Source organism: Planococcus citri, chromosome 1, assembly GCF_950023065.1.
Source record: "Planococcus citri chromosome 1, ihPlaCitr1.1, whole genome shotgun sequence".
In the NCBI taxonomy this organism is placed as follows: Eukaryota; Metazoa; Arthropoda; class Insecta; order Hemiptera; family Pseudococcidae; genus Planococcus; species Planococcus citri.
Genome location: NC_088677.1, coordinates 30,654,759 through 30,671,391, shown reverse-complemented (window position 1 = coordinate 30,671,391; position 16,633 = coordinate 30,654,759). Strand labels below are relative to the sequence as shown.

Here is a 16,633-nt window from a genome sequence, read left to right as displayed (position 1 = left end):
TATTCTTTAAGCAGATGATAAAACTTTTTAACCTAATTAACCACTAAAGAGGTTATCAGATTCATTTTTACGTGAAATAAATTGTTAATTTTGGGTGTCTATTTATTAATGTACCTCATTAGAAAATACTGCCAATATGGGCATGTACCTACGTATAGATAGGTACCTACTTCTAAGAATTATATTACTGTTTCAAGTTCTATAACGTACAGTCGACACACTTTACATTTTGGATGATTATTATTTGTCAATAGTGCATTTTCATCATCAAATGGGTAAGTGTTACGAGGGCAAAATATTAAGTAAGATAATGATGAAATAAAAGTTGGTACCTAATACCTACAATTAAAATTTACTTAAATTGTCCCAGACTTATGCCTAATAGACGGATCGAAACACCAATAACATCAGTGTATCAAGTGAAGAGGCATAGTACGCCTACCTAAAGAACGAAACTATCAAATACTTCATCCTGCCAGTAAAACAATCCGTACATAAATTGTTTGGTATCTCGTCGAAATAATGCACTATTACGCACTGAACCTATATTTTCTAGTATCCATTATTTCCCACCTCAGTCCCACAGAATCAGCCAAAATACTAGGAATTTTCCCATTTCATAGTAAAAGCCACCATTCAATAAACCAACCCATCGTCAAAGGTCTAGCCACCAAAGGTCATGAAGTCACCATAATTTGTCATTTCAAATCAATTGAGAATGTATCAAATTATCGGGAAATCCTGATCTCAGAGTCAGAAGGACTGAAGAATTTTATAGATGGCATTACAATTGAAGATAGCTTAAACTATGCAGGAGTTAAAAACCTCCTAGACGCTTTTTATGATTTAGAATCAACAAGTTGTAATAGAATTCTTCGCTTAGAATACATAAGGCAATTAATAACTTCAAAAGTTAATCCAATTGATTTGATCATCGCGGAAGTTTATCACGTTCAGTGTTTTCATTTACTGGCGCATAAATTAAACGTCCCATTGATAATTGTCTTACCACCTAGTTCTGATATGGGGGTAGACTATTTTCTTGGAAATCCATTCGTTCCATCCATTACACCTCTACGAGATACTAGGTTTACTACTAAAATGAATTTTCTACAACGTTTTGAAAATATTTTTCAATATGCCTTGTCATATTGGAGCCACAACTTCATACACAATAAAGATATGAAGAGATATGCTCAAGAAATTTTAAATATCGAATTACCATCGGATGAAGAACTGAATAGACGTACAGCATTGGCCTTCTATAATAATCATCCTAGTTTCATTTCAAGACCAAAGTCTCCCAATGTGATAGATATTGCCGGAATACACATCAAAGAACCTGAAACATTACCCCAAGTAAGGAGTTGGATTTCAAATACCTAGGTAATCCTATATCCAAAAAGTATAGGTAATGATTGGCAAGCAGATGATGAACTATTTTATCTGCTTCCTACTTGATTTATACACAGGTAATAATGAAAGTTTCTTTATAGGATATAGCCAACTTTATCGAAGAAGCGCCTCAAGGAGTGATTTATTTTTCATTTGGAGCCACGATGAATGCAAGTAGTATGACACCTGAAAGATTGAAAGAAATTACAGATGCATTTTCAGCTATACCTCAAAGAGTTCTATGGAGAATAAATGATTTGAATATTGTTGGTATTCCACCAAATGTCAAATTAGGCAAATGGTTTCCTCAACGAGATATATTAGGTAGGCAGGTATCCTAAATTGGCTTACCTGGGCATACATATAATATGTACATGCATATTCATCTTTGATCTTACCAGACAAGGAAAGAGTCATTCTTACAATACGATAGGTAGGTACTTATATCGTCGACATGACATGATTTCAGAGCACAAGAATGTAATCGCATTTATCAGCCATTGTGGCCTATTTGGAACCCTGGAGGCTATTCACACATCTACACCTATTATTGGAATACCCTTCATACTCGATCAATTCCAAAATGCGAATATATTAGTTGAACGAGGAGTTGGTATCTACATTGATTATTTTTCAATGAATAAAAATACTCTTCTCGATGCAATTAAGGAAATCACATCAAATATCAAGTAGGTATCTTATATTATCAACTTTGCTGATTTTTTTTCTTTTGGTTTTCGAACCATATAGGCTATTCAATAATTTCAATGTTAAAATTCGTTAGATACCGCGAGAATATTATGAAATGGTCAAAAGTTTTCAAAGATAGACCATTGTCTTCCCTAGACGAAGCTTTATATTGGACAGAATATGTGTTGAAGCATCAAGGAGCTCCTCATCTTAGACCAGTAGCCGCTGATATGCCCTTATATCAATATTTGCTGTTGGATGTACTTGCATTAACATTGCTCATTGGCATAGGTTTTATGTACTTTTTAAAACGGTTTTTTAAATGCATAATTTTCTTTGCATGCTGCAGGAAACCTAAGAAAAATAAAATTCTATAAAATGTTTATAAATTATTGCATTACTTTGGGATTTGTGAGTACATTTTATAATAGGCTTATATACTCACAAGGCAGTCTCCAATTGGAGCGAAACTTGAATTGTACAAAAGCATACCTATTCAAACCATTCCTCGCTCTTGCTGAAATTGGAACTAGACACTAGACAGTATGACGTTCTATTCTGGGCATCACTGCGCATTCTCAGGCCAAAAAAATTAAATTTCGTAAAGGCAGCATCAGCCAGCCTTCACATTTGCACTTTGCCACAATTTTTCAACGAAGCACGCAAATTGAACTACGATTAGTAGTAGGAGTAAAACTAACTAAAGTTTTTATGAGAAGAAATATTATCAATATTCTTTGTACTTGTCTAAATTCATATATAATTAGATACCTAAGAGATAACACTTCACTACTCACTACCTATACTATGTACCTACCTACCTATTGAACTACGTACCTATAGGCAATAAGTTAATCAGTATGGTATGCGACGTATTGTTTGAAATCATACGAATAGTATATTTTCATTTTATTTTTTTCACACTAAGATGTTTGTTTATACAAAAAGTGAACAAAAATTGTACCTAATCAAATAGGTAAGACCTGAACTTGTTGCCATTTTTTTTCTAACACCTATTTTTATACGCTCGAAAAAAAAATCAACTAACTCAATTCTGACAGTCAACATTCATAGATTTTTGAGGAAATAGAAGTACCTACATCTACATACCTATGTATGTAGACATACCTTTCCTACCTACAACATCAACTGGAATGCTTGTGTGATCGGATCAATTAAAAATGCACCTCAACTTTTCGATAATTTTTCCACTAGTTATGATTTCCATAGGAATTCAACTCAAACCTACAAGCTGTGCCAAAATATTCGGAATATTTCCAACCCGGAGTAAAAGTCATCATTCCATCAATCAACCAATCGTTAAAGGATTAGCCATCAAAGGACACGAAGTCACCATAATCAGTCACTTTAAATCCAACGATAACCTACCAAATTATACGGAAATTCTTCTCCCCAAACCTCTGACAGATTGGGTGGACACTGTCGCCATTCAGAATATCGGAGTTGGCGATTTTGTAGGAATTTGGAATTACATTGAGCTCGTACGAATGATGGAGAAATCATCATGCGATGACGTTTTGGGTTCTGAATACGTAAGAAGATTGATAAATTCGAATGAAAAAACCATAGATTTAATTCTAGTCGAAGTTTATCACTCGCAATGTTATCACTTGCTAGCGTATAAATTGAATGTTCCATTAATAATAATTTCGCCGCCAACAATGTTATTCGGGGTGGATTATTTTATTGGAAATCCATTCTACCCGTCCTATTTACCATTCTTCATGTATACTACAAACATGAATTTTTTTCAACGTGTTGAGAATGTGTTCTACTACGCCGTGTTGTATTGGTACCAGAGCTACGTGTTTAATAAAGATATGGACATATATGCACGTGAAGTATTTAAAATGAAATTACCTTTCGATGAAGAATTGAATAGAAGAACAGCTCTAGCACTCTATAATAATCATTTCAGTTTCATTTCTAGGCCGAAGTCTCCTAATGCGATAGATATAGCTGGGATACATATCAAAGAACCTAAAGAATTACCGAAGGTGAGAAATAAATATTCCATAAAAGAATAAATCTAATTGCCTACCTACCAAAATTTCAATTCGAAAAAGTATAGTAGAACGGTAAAAGTAATACTCAACACATTACGCCTTTGCTGGAACCCCCAATTTTTGAATAAAATAATTTACTTACCTATTCATTGGCCTTGGGTAAGAATCCGGGGGTACGTGTACCTATAGAACTTTGAAATTCTCGAAACAAAATTTCTCATCGTACCTATATCTAAGTATTTTTCTAGTTGGAAGTGAAATCAAAGTCACACTGACAACGAAGAGTAGCTCCCTAACAAGAGAACCTCGTCAACTCGTCACCTCCGATTTCTCATGGGGGAGGGGGGAGAAATAGACTTTGCGTGTCGCTTATTTTTACTCATTTACATTGTATCTAGGTAATAACTGATTTTTAACAATTCCCACACAGGATATAGAAGACTTCATCGAAGGATCAACTCATGGTGTTATTTTCTTCTCTTTTGGAACCACAGTCAAAGCCAGCAGTATGTCGCCGGAAAAACTTAAAATTATCACGGATGCATTTTCTGTGATACCGCAAAGAGTCATCTGGAGAGTAAATGAATTAAACGTAACTTATGTCCCTCCAAACGTTAAGCTTGGTAAATGGTTCCCTCAACGAGATATATTAGGTAAGTCAGCTACCTATCTAACTAGTTTACAATATACATATTTGATTCAAAAAAATTGTCGATTGATTCCAGAGCATAAAAATGTCATAGCATTCATCAGCCATTGTGGATTATTTGGAACATTGGAAGCTATACATACAGCAACTCCAGTAATAGGGATACCCTTCATATACGATCAATTTATAAATGCCAAAATATTAGTCGAGAAAGGTGCTGGTATCTATGTAGATTATTTCGCAATGGATAACAATACTTTCATCGATGCTCTTCGTGAAGTTGTACAAAATCCAAAGTAATAATATACGTTTTCGAGTCACTTAGTTATAGTTTCTAAAATCATACCTATGCACATTTTCTTCCTTTCATCGTTCTTATATGATTATCTAACTTTATTCGCAGGTATAGCGAAAATATGAAAAAATTATCGAAAATATTTAAAGATAGACCGATATATCCTTTGGATGAAGCGTTGTATTGGACAGAATATGTATTAAAGCATCAAGGAGCTCCTCATCTTAGAACAGCAGCCGCTGATATGCCCTTTTATCAATATTTGTTATTAGATATACTTACATTAATGTTGGTTATCGTCGTAGGTTTTCTGTACTTTTTAAAGTATTCATTTAAATTCATAATTTCCTTGGTGTGCTGTCGGCGGAAAGGAAAGAAAAATAAAATTCAATAAAATCTTATGGCTATCTACATGTTTTTTGATACCTACGTGATTAGTGATTACGTATCCGTCAGATGTACCCTACCTACTACCTACACACAACGAAAAATATAATAGTGGGAAGGGAGGTATCCCAACTGGCAGAAAATTGTTTCAACTGAGGTAAACTTCAAATAAAAAGCATACAAACACTACCTATAGTCAACATTTCAGTTTCTGAAGTAAATTTTTTGATTTTTGGTGAATTTAAATTTAAAAAAATTTAAACTTATGCTAAAAATGCAAAAAAATTAAAAATTTTACAAAATTTACCTAGAATGCTAAATTTTAGTACCACGTACACCCTGTTTTCGACCACCCAAATCAATTAGAAACGGTTTCGAAATTCGAACTGTTTTCCAAGAAATTTTACCCAGTATGGAGTTGGAAACCTAAAAGTTACCATACTGCAACTTCTCCTAGTTGAGTCAATTGGAGATGGTTTTAAGCCATTCTGGAGCCTCTAGTCAAAGTTTAGTGATTTCAGATTTTCAAAAAGTGCACTAAAAACTGTCCAAATTGTCTGAATTCAAAATCTAAAAAAACAACTGTAAATCAATCGAATGTTATGGGTGTTTTAAAAATTGTATACTGTGTATTTACTGATGAAGGTGGTCGGATACGGGTCAGTTGTCATACAAAAACAGGTACCTCTACCAACTAGGTACCTTTTCTTTAGGTACACTACAAAATTGATAACAGTGTTACTCGTGTCAATTTATCATCATACAAATTACAGCATCGAGGTATGTTATTTCAAAACGAATGGGAAGAATCAATAAACATTAATTAACTACATACATGATACTTAATAGGTATCTCTTTACTTTCAACGTTTGTTGCAAATGCATTTCGTGGAAAATTATGTGTATTAATAAAATGTAACACGAAAACAATGATAATTTACAAAGTTTTCATTGGAATCTGAATGCGGCAAACATGATAAAAAGCTCCACGTGAATTTATTATCTGGAAAATAATCATTTAGATGTTGCTAATAAGCGGTCGCTTACCTATACTTGAACAAACAAATTCACCTCAAAGTTTATTTGCACCTTTTCCTGGTGCAATAACTTGTCGTTCGAACATTTACACAAATTGTTGTGCATTTTTCATAAGCAGAATAAGATTTGTAAGTACATACATGAAAATAATTTTATACTAAAATGTATTACTTATTTACCAACGTATTTCAAGTTTAATTTCCTATTTAACTAGTTATTTTTTTTTTGTAAAGAGTAAAAAACACTCAGTGTTCATTTTCTTTTTTTCTATCTTTTTTTTACAATTTTATAAAACTTTTACATTAGGTAGACATTAGGACATTACTTACATTATTTTTTAAAAACTCCCTGTTTTTATTTATTTTGTTGAAGAAAATTAATGAGACAGATATTATTTTGATTTTTTTTCTTCATTTCACAATTCAAATTTTCAAAATTGAATTTTTTCCCTCAAAATTTGTAAATAGATTTCTTCTGTTCATTACACAAAAACGTAGGTACCTATGCTGTTAGAAAATAAGTTTTCTGTTTCAAAATTGTTATCCCTTCGTGTTTTAAAATAGGCAACATGTTCGTGTTATGTGTGTTTTTTCTCCTGTAAGATATTAAATTTTGTTAGAATTCTTCAAAGTAAAAACTTGATTAAATTCTAAAAATTATTTCAATCTTAGTTACCTATTTAGAAATTAGAAACCAGTTTTTCTTACATTTTTCTTTTAAGAAAAAAAGAAACGCGCACCATAGAGTGTAAAACAGTTTTCTAATTTTATTCACAAACTGACTGAATTGCAAAATTAAGCGTCTTACAATTCAAATGCCAAAAATGGAAGAACGATTTACTTTTCATATAATTTTTCTAGAAAATATTTAAAATTCTAATAGGCAGCAGAAGATTGGTAAATGTAGGTACATAATTATTTTTTTGATTCTAATTCCATTTAATAACCAAGATTTTGACGTCCACTTTCATAAAAAAAAAAAAAAAAAAAAAATGTTATTTTCGTGGTAGGAGAATAATTATTAATCAGAAAAGTGACTAGAACTTTGCTAGTCATCTTTGCATAAGCACATTTTTTAAAACTTTGGTGGCGATTTGAGACTCATCCTCAATTTGAAAATTGGAAATTGTATTTTTAAAGTTACGAAAGCTTTGGTGATAATTAATGAAAAAATCGAGTAGGTAATGAGCTCTGAGATTGAAAAAAAAAATAGTAAAATGAAAACAAAATGTAGGTAGCTACTTATTTTATTTTTTTGCTCTCTTTTCTTGAAAAATTTGAAAAAATTATTATTATGATACCTACATAATTTTTTTAAAAAAAAGTAATTGATGAGGCATCTCATTTCGATTTTCCTTAGGTAGGTCTAGTTACTCGTTGAAAAACCAACTCCATAAATTTTATTCTTTTGTTGCAGATTGCAATCGTCGAAAAATAATCGTTTTCAAGAGTGAAAAAAAATGCTCTCCAAAGCAAATCTATTCGTAGTTGCTGCCTCGGCATTATTCTTCGTTTTGCTGGCAGGCGGAGCACAAGAACCAGCCAAATTAAAAGATGACATACCCATCCCGGACTGGGGTCCTGAAAATGCAAAAGAAGAAAGAGACGTGATCAACGAAAGAAAGGAAAACTTGACCAAATTTATCGACATTGCTGCCTACAGAGGTGACCCAATTCAACAGTACAAGTTAACTTTACGAGACGCTAATCTAGTAATGAGGGACAATTACGCCGAATTGATATACGAAATTGGTCACAATATATACCCTCTGATCATAGCCAGCGACGCTACACCAGGTTACGAAGGTGTAGGTACCTTGTACACGTTATTTTTGGAAGACGGTTCGATGAAACAAGTCGCCCCAACGACCCCCGAATACGAAATGTATAAAGATTTAGCTCACATGGCGTTAGGTATGTACACGATTGTCGCTCCTTATTTCAACGCGCCGGTTTCCACCAATTGGCATGATAAAATGAGAAACTATCAGAAAGTGATTAAAGAGAGTGTGTTCGCTTTAAGCCACAGTAATTATTCTACGGACGATCATTTGATCAATTGCACATCGCCGTTATCGAAGAAAGATCACTACGACATGCTTTACATGGCAAATAATTACATCCAATCTTGCTTTGAAAAAAATTCGGTAGATTTGCCCAGTTATAAGAATTTCGCGCGTAATTATTCGGTATACGCGATAAAAGCATTGAATTGCGCGTCTCAACTGCAAGTGAACGCAGCCTTCCCGTTGATATCGAAATGGAGAGATGAATTGGGACCGGAGTTATGGAGAGATTTATACGTACTGATCCCAGTGATATGGCCAGTTGCCAGACGAAACCCTCGTCAGCAAATTTTTGAAAATTTAATGGACCCGGATCGTATTAAAACACATATTCTGAAAACCGAGGGAGCTAAGACTTTCGAAGATTCGCGTCTGATTTTGGGTCGGATTGTAGGCGACAGATTGATGGCTGAGTTGGTATTTGGAACTTCGAATATAAATAGAACCGAGTTGAATTTGGCCTTATCTACGAGAAGAGATTTGGTTTCGACGGCTTGTGATAATGCTATTGCCGTTTATGAGAATCTCACTCTTCCAACGACTCCTGCTCCGTTCACGACAACTCCCTTATACGATGACAAAAAACCATAAAATATTAAATGATTATCTACCTAATATTATTAGGCCTTTTCGAAAACATAATACGAGTAGGTATTTTTGCATTGGAATATTCATTAGCTTTGTACTGGTCTAAATGTAATGAATTAAATTACAGATAACTCATTGAACTTATTCATGCATTGAGGCAGGTACCATACCTACCTGTAGTTATTTACCTAGGTACGAATAGCATACAGCATACTCTTATCGAATATGAATATAATAACCTACCTATCTAAATAATTTTGTCTATTTGTACCAACCTTGAAAGTTCAAAAGATATGTAAGTACTTATAGGTACAAATGAAGCCCAATCGATTCAACAAATGTAAAATATGAACACATACAAGCACCAACATACTTCATACTAAAATGAGATTCATTTCTTCAACTTTTTTTTTTAAAAGCAGCTGTAAATTTATCCGCTACAGTGTTCGAAAATTTGACAATTCAACCAGTTAAATATTAACAATCCTGGACCTGAATTTGAATGCAATCTACGAAAAATTCAAGTTCGAATTAAAACTTAAATTGAATAACATATCCTACTTTTTTTCAATTTTGGATGTACCTACTTATGCACATTTATTATGTATTAGTTTTGAAAATTTTGATCCGAATATTGAATGGCTTTTTTCAATCTTTAAAAACGAAAATGAATAAACAAAATTCAAAGTTTACAACTTAAAAGATTGAAAAGACATGATTCATGAATTCAAAATTTACTTATCAACAAATAAACAAATAGTCAAGTAATACGAACCTGCTCACTAAAAAAGAAAGTTTAGAACTACGAAGATTGAAAAAATTCAATGCAATTCAAATTCAATTCAAACAAAAGTAACCCGTATTTTCCATTGCACATCATCTACCTACCAGCTGACGAAATGACGAAGTCTGGAAGAAATGGTTGGTTTCAACCTGTCAACAACAAACACTGATAAAGTGATAAGTAAGTGGTATTACTTATATGTACAGGGTGCCCAGAAACATCGTGAACCCCAAAGAAAGTTTTTTATTAAAAAATAATATAGGTTGGCAACGTGAAATAGATGCATATGATTGGTGCAATGTTATCACCTTAGTCTAGCAACCAATCATGTGCTATCATTATTATCATTCAGTGTGATCAACCGAAACATTTGGCAAAAAACTTTTTTAGGGGTTCGCGATATTTCTGGACACCCTGTACTTATTTACCTACGTGAGCTGATAAGTGCCTATAGGCCTACCATCCCTACCACTATTGTGCTTGTGATCAGCATTGTCTTCAGTCTTCGGTCCATTTTGTGGTTTTATCGTACTTCCAATTATTATTGTGTATGGGGTGCTAAATGTATTGTACATATTCAAGCGCAATTTAGATAATTATGTTTCTGAATTTTGATCGTTTCAATTTTTCAACATAGACTAGACTGTGCAACCACGAGGAAGAAAATCACTGAACTTTACAGAATATTTACATATGTAAGTTTGTACCCTACGGTATCTTTATAATTTATATTACTTAAAGTGAAATTCTAATCTAGACCTTCTTCAAATCTCTTATGTTGATAGGCGACAGAGTTCAACGAGCCGAATCATGGTTGCAATTTACCAAACATTGTCAAGCAACGAATACAATGACGTCTCAGTGAAAGTTGGTGAAGAAATTTATCCCTTCAACCGCTTACGATTAGCGTTGGCGTCCAACTATTTTGAAAAATTATTCACCCTGGATTATACGGAGAAAAATAGCGAGTTTGTGGAAATTCGTGCCTTGGACAGCAACACGTTTTCTGTCATAATCGATATAATTAATGGAAAAGATCTCGAGTCTCTTATAAATACCGACAACTATGTTTCATTATTGATAGCTATGGATTACTTGCAAATGGAAATCGATTTAAAGCCGTTTGAAAGCTTCATTGGGCGCCGCACTTACGAAAACTTGCCTTTCGACGCGCAAATGTTGGAATTGTGTTATTTTATACCTTCAAATCGAGATTACGATAGCTTAAAATGCAAAGTTCATGTCTATTTATCTCATTATTTCATGGATTTCCTGACTTGTCAAGAATTTCTAAATCTACCTCTCAAAGATCTCACCGATATTATGATGACTAAACGAATCATCGTACGTAGTGTATACGAATACTCCAGTGCTTATGAGAAAGACGTTATCAGTCGAATTTGTGCCAAGTGGATTTGTCATGACGTTGAAAACAGACTGAATGAAATCAATTTCATGAAACTGGTGAATGCCGCAAATTATATGCTGTTTCGATCATTATTTCGAAAAACCATCGCCAATCTCAGCATTCGATTGAATAGTATCGAAGAGGCGGGTACTAAAGAAGAAGATATCCGGAGATGTTTTTATCAGTTATTGGGTCACAGCGGTGAAATTGATTTTAGTACTGAAACTGATGGTAAGTCATGTCTATGTTCTCCTGGATCGTCTAGTATATGATATCCATCGATTATCTAATTTATTTAAGTCCGTTTCTGATAAATTACCTATTTTCTGTATCTATCTAAATTTTAAGATCTTTGGCAAAATTTCAAGACAATGAGCGCTTCTCATTTCTTTTCAAACAAACCTATAATTTTTTCTAGTTTTCAAAATAGTGAAAACGATTTAAATATGGTAGGAACGGTTACCTACTCCATGCAACTTCAGCTTTGTTAAATGTTAAATGCAAAATTGTGTCACTTTTTTGTACCTATAAATGAAAGTAGATAAAATAAATTGAAATTCATGTTCAAATTTCTGTTTTTCAGGTCCTGAGGAGTCAAAAATTTCATGTACAGAGGCAGATTGTCATATAGTTAATCGAATTGACAAGGATGAAAAATGGGTCAAGTTTTTCGAAGAAGGATATTTATACGATGTTACCATTAAAGCTGGTGCAAAGACGTATAAACTTCATCGGTCCGTGTTGAAAACTGCATCGGAATATTTCTCGGATCTTTTTTCGGCAGAAAGGTGTGAAACTAGATCATCAATTCGCGAGGACAAAGATGAATTGTACGTGATAGATATCGATGTTCCTACTTTTGACGCGGTTGTCCGGTTCATATATTTTGGCGATATCGTGTTGGATTCTCCCGTAAACTGTATAAAAATGCTAAAAGCTGGAGTACTTTTGAAAATTCAGGAATTGATAAGTGAAAGTTCTACTTGGATAAGGCATAATGCGGTGCAATTTCGTTCTGAAGACATACTGCAAGTGTTGGAGTCCATAGAGCATGGTATAGATTACCCGCCGAGGTATCATGAAACGTACCAGTTCTTAATTATGTATTTTTATTGTAAAGCGGATGAAAACTTGACACGTAGTATCGTTTATCGTTTATGGAGAATTGCTGACATTATAGAATACGTTGCATTATCTGATAAGTGTATTGCATGGATATTGAAAGATTTTCAAAATTCAAATTTCGATGTCGATGATATTACTCAGATTTTAAACAAAAAACGCGGTGAAATCACGCTGTACAGATTTATCAGCGGCTACTACACATACGCTAAAAAGAAATCACCAGTAGTCGACGTTTTTCTCATATTGTACACGAGTGAAAAACTGAAATACGAGAAATTGACGCATCGTTGTATGCAATGGATGACTTATAATAAAGCAGAAATGACTGTGGAAAATGTCATCGAGATATTGAGTTTTACTCGTGGAAAGAAAGAGTTCGATTATGGCCATGTATTTTTTTTATGCGAGTTATTAGTTGCCACATGGCCTGACGTGAACGAATCTGTGTTCTGTGAGATTTCATGCATCATGCTAGAGAAAATGCTTAGTTCGCCGAATCTCTTCTTCAGTGATCCTCATCACATCCTGGATTTTTGCGCCAAATGGATCGTACTCGATGTGAAGAACCGGTATTGTCTGATATCTAAAATCGCCCACGATATAAATCGCATTTGTATGATGAATCCTGATGAGCATAAAATTACTGAAATTCCTGAAAATTTGGATACCTGTTTGCAACAGTTGATCAGAGATAAATTATGGGAAGTACTATCTTCAACTTCGCTAGTTCTCCGTTCGCATTCGAGAGATTCGGTTACTGGAGAACGACCGGTATTTATATCATACGACTATTCGAAAAATGCTCACGGTGTTTTCGTATTCAGATGTGACATTTTGGACATGGAATTCAACGTAATCTCATCGTTGACGCCTTTCCAGTTTTTCTTTGATCATTTTCAGGAGAGTGGGCCTAGTTCTTGCTCAGACATTTTTGATTATTCAATATCGGCGACTCTATTAGAAGATAATTTATTTATGCTTGGTCTATTTGATGAAAAATACGAATTCCTAGTTTACAATTTATTGTCTAAAAAACTCTATTCCTTGGAACGTATCCCTGATATGATCGAGTGCCGTGGGAGGAGTACGATTCTACATTGCAACAACCAAGTGTACTGTTGTTTCGGTGAAAACGATACCTTACTGAGATATTCCATCGAATTGAATCGTTGGGAAGTGATTTTGCTTGCAAAAATAGAAGCGAATCCGAATCGAATTTGTAGCAAAAAAGATTTTCGTTGTACAAGTGACGGAAAGAATTTATACAGAATTGATTTATCGATGTCGAATTCATATTATGGATTGTGTGTTGTAGAAATTTGGAATTTTGCACAAAACTGTTGGATGCGTCTATCAGAGTCGAGTTCGCTTGCTAATGTGACTAATGTGACTAATGTGAAAAATGGTATCGCTGTATTTTGTTCGTTGTCGTTCCTACCCGTACTTTTGTTCAATCTGCAATCTCAATCGTGGAGAAAAATCTTTCTTCCTGTGATACCTTCATCGTTTACTCCTTCTGGTGGACCATTCATTACTCATACTCACCTTGCTAATGATGTATTGTTGTTATCTGAGAAAAAAATATACCAATTACAAGATCCGGAAGAGCATTGGACATTGAAGAAAGATTTATCTTTCAAATCCGATATTATTGGTAATGTAGTGCTTATTCATCGTTCTGTATGAACGAGACATATGTTTTACAAGATATTATTCGATAGGTATAGGTACATATAGTATAGGTAGGTACCTAATAATTTTTATCTCATAGTGTATGTATAGCTTAAGTAGATGTTGCTTACCTATGCTGTTTGTTCGTATTATTTAAACTAATACATAATAGTTAATCGCTCTTGCTTTGAAATTGATGTATACCAACTGTATACGCGCTTACAAGTTATTTGTGGTCAAAGGTGTAAGGTAAGCGAGGTGAATGCTGCAAGTAATCCATTGCTAAAGTATAGCCTCTTCTTCCTCCGATTTTGTAGTTCTAGATTAATTTTTTATCAAAAAAATCTGAAATACAGCAGAAATTGTAGGTAGGTCTAGGTATACCTACGATGAATGTTGAATTCTGTGTACTTTACATTCCAAACTGTCATAGAATATTCTGCAATACACCGCTAGACCAAATTTCAAAAGCCAAGTCTCCTTTTTCGATTTTTGATACCTTATTAAAAAAAAAATTCAATTGACAAGGTATTTTTTTCATGGGAAATGAAAATGGTTTGTATGCATCTAATATCCTCATATAGAGAGAGTGCTTCTGGATTTTTTTGTTTCAAAAAAACAACACAAGTGATTTCGGAAAAGTTTTTTTTTTTTTTAGATGAATGCAATTTGGAAAACCATATTTCACCTTACTGGCTTCAAAATGATATAAATCAAAAATGAGAATTTTGTACCTATTTTTTGAACATTAAAAAAATTTCCAATATTTCCATCGTTTTCGTTGGCATTTTGCAATCTTTAAAAATTCAAAATTTATTTATCAACAATCAACAAATAAACGAATTGTCAAGTAATACTCGCAAAAAAAACATGTTTAGAACTATGAAGATTGAAAACATTTACCTAATTCAATTCAAACATTCATAATGAACCACCAAATCGTAATCGTAACCCGTATTTTACATTGCACCTCATCCATCTCCAAACTGACAAAATGAAGTCTGAAGAAATGGTTGGTCTCAACTGTCTCAAGTCTCAAATAACCTCAACCTGTGTCAACAACGAACTGATAAGTACTTAGGCATGTGGCATGTGAGCTGATAAAGTACCTACTAACTAATGAATTTAAATTGCATCGAAAATAATTGGCATTGTCTTCGGTCCATTTTGTGGTTTAATAGTATATACAATCGTTTAGCGGGTGACTAAAAACAAATTGTATTCAAGCGTATGTAATCAATTAGTTTCTGAATTTTGATCGTTTCAAACTGAAACTTTCAACATAAACTGTGCAATCACGAGGAAGAAAATCACTGGACTTTGTGGAATATTTATGTAAGTTTGTACGTACGGTATCTTATTATGTACCTACTTGAAACGAAATTCTAATCTAGACCTTCTTCAAATCTCTTACGTTGATAGGCGACAAATAGTTCAACGAGCCGAATCATGGCTGCAATTTACCAAAAGTTGTCGAGCAATGAATACAATGACATCTCGGTGAAAGTGGGCGAAGAAATTTATCCCTTCAACCGGTTACGATTGGCTTTAGCGTCCAACTATTTTGAAAAATTATTCACCCTAGATGATAATTATGCGGAGAAAAATAGCGAGTTTGTGGAAATTCGTGCCGTAGACAGCAGCACGTTTTCTGCCATAATCGATATAATTAATGGAAAAGACCTCAAGTCTCTTATAAATACCGACACTTATGTTTCATTGCTAATAGCCATGGATTACTTGCAAATGGAAATCGATTTAAAGCCGTTTGAAAGCTTCATTGATTACCGCACTGGCAGAAGCTTGCCTTTCGATTCGCAAATGTTGGAATTGTGTTATTTTATATCTTCAAATCGAAATTACGATTGCTTAAAATGCTAAGTTCATGCATATTTATCTCATTATTTCCTGGATTTCCTGACCTGTCAAGAATTTCTAATTCTACCTCTCGAAGATCTCACCGATATTATGATGACTAAACGAATCATCGTACGCATGTACGAATACTCCAGTGCTTATGAGAAGGACGTTATCAGTCAAATTTGTGCCAAGTGGATTTGTCATGTTGAAAACAGACTGAATGAAATCAATTTTGTGAAACTGGTGAATGCCGCAAATTATATGCTGTTTCGATCAGTATTTCGAAAAACCATCGTCAATCCAAGCACTCGATTGAATAGTATTGAAAAGGGTACTAAAGAAGAAGATATCCGGAGATATTTTTATCAGTTATTGGGTCACAGTGGAGAAATTAATTTTAGTACTGATTGTAAGTCATATCCCAATCTCCCGGATCGTATGTAGGTACTGTCAAAACCCCTAATTTCGGACACTTTTTCACGTTTTTCGAAAAAGGCTTTAAAACGAGCGATTCAACTTGGTGTTTGTCTTCACATTCTCATAGAATGTCATCGTGTGAATCGTTTTTGAGCATCAATTTATAAATTTTACGTGATTTTGTTTATTTAATTTGAATCCGAAAAGTGTCCGAAATTAGGTTCAAGGTACCCT

General features: G+C 33.8%; 3 protein-coding genes across 3 annotated transcripts; all 3 read left to right on the top strand.

Moving 5' to 3' along the window:
• Positions 1-379: 379 nt before the first annotated feature.
• LOC135834418 (uncharacterized) lies at positions 380-5,467 on the top strand. Its single transcript, XM_065348293.1, has 8 exons — positions 380-1,359; positions 1,497-1,719; positions 1,865-2,084; positions 2,180-2,454; positions 3,250-4,103; positions 4,543-4,765; positions 4,838-5,057; positions 5,165-5,467. The coding sequence occupies exons 1-8, from the start codon at positions 523-525 to the stop codon at positions 5,448-5,450; spliced, it is 3,138 nt and encodes a 1,045-aa protein (XP_065204365.1). The 5' UTR covers positions 380-522; the 3' UTR covers positions 5,451-5,467.
• Positions 5,468-6,449: 982 nt separating this feature from the next.
• LOC135831310 (uncharacterized) lies at positions 6,450-9,278 on the top strand. The gene is made up of 2 exons (XM_065343696.1): positions 6,450-6,609; positions 7,898-9,278. Exon 2 carries the CDS (start codon positions 7,941-7,943, stop codon positions 9,135-9,137), a length of 1,197 nt encoding a protein of 398 aa, XP_065199768.1. The 5' UTR covers positions 6,450-6,609; positions 7,898-7,940; the 3' UTR covers positions 9,138-9,278.
• Positions 9,279-9,431: 153 nt separating this feature from the next.
• Positions 9,432-14,296, top strand: LOC135831301 (uncharacterized). Its single transcript, XM_065343685.1, has 3 exons — positions 9,432-10,613; positions 10,704-11,557; positions 11,910-14,296. Coding segments are annotated over exons 1-3 (3,084 nt in total). The 5' UTR covers positions 9,432-10,611; the 3' UTR covers positions 14,138-14,296.
• Positions 14,297-16,633: the final 2,337 nt, after the last annotated feature.

Excerpts from the sequence above, each read along its gene's own strand:
- LOC135831301 (XM_065343685.1), top strand. Across the intron at positions 11,558-11,909 it reads TTTTAGTACTGAAACTGATG|GTCCTGAGGAGTCAAAAATT; the intron begins GTAAGTCATGTC and ends TCTGTTTTTCAG.
- LOC135831310 (XM_065343696.1), top strand. The coding sequence starts at position 7,941 with ATGCTCTCCAAAGCAAATCTATTCGTAGTTGCTGCCTCGGCATTATTC.
- LOC135834418 (XM_065348293.1), top strand. The coding sequence starts at position 523 with ATGCACTATTACGCACTGAACCTATATTTTCTAGTATCCATTATTTCC. Across the intron at positions 4,104-4,542 it reads AACCTAAAGAATTACCGAAG|GATATAGAAGACTTCATCGA; the intron begins GTGAGAAATAAA and ends ATTCCCACACAG. Across the intron at positions 4,766-4,837 it reads CCCTCAACGAGATATATTAG|AGCATAAAAATGTCATAGCA; the intron begins GTAAGTCAGCTA and ends GATTGATTCCAG.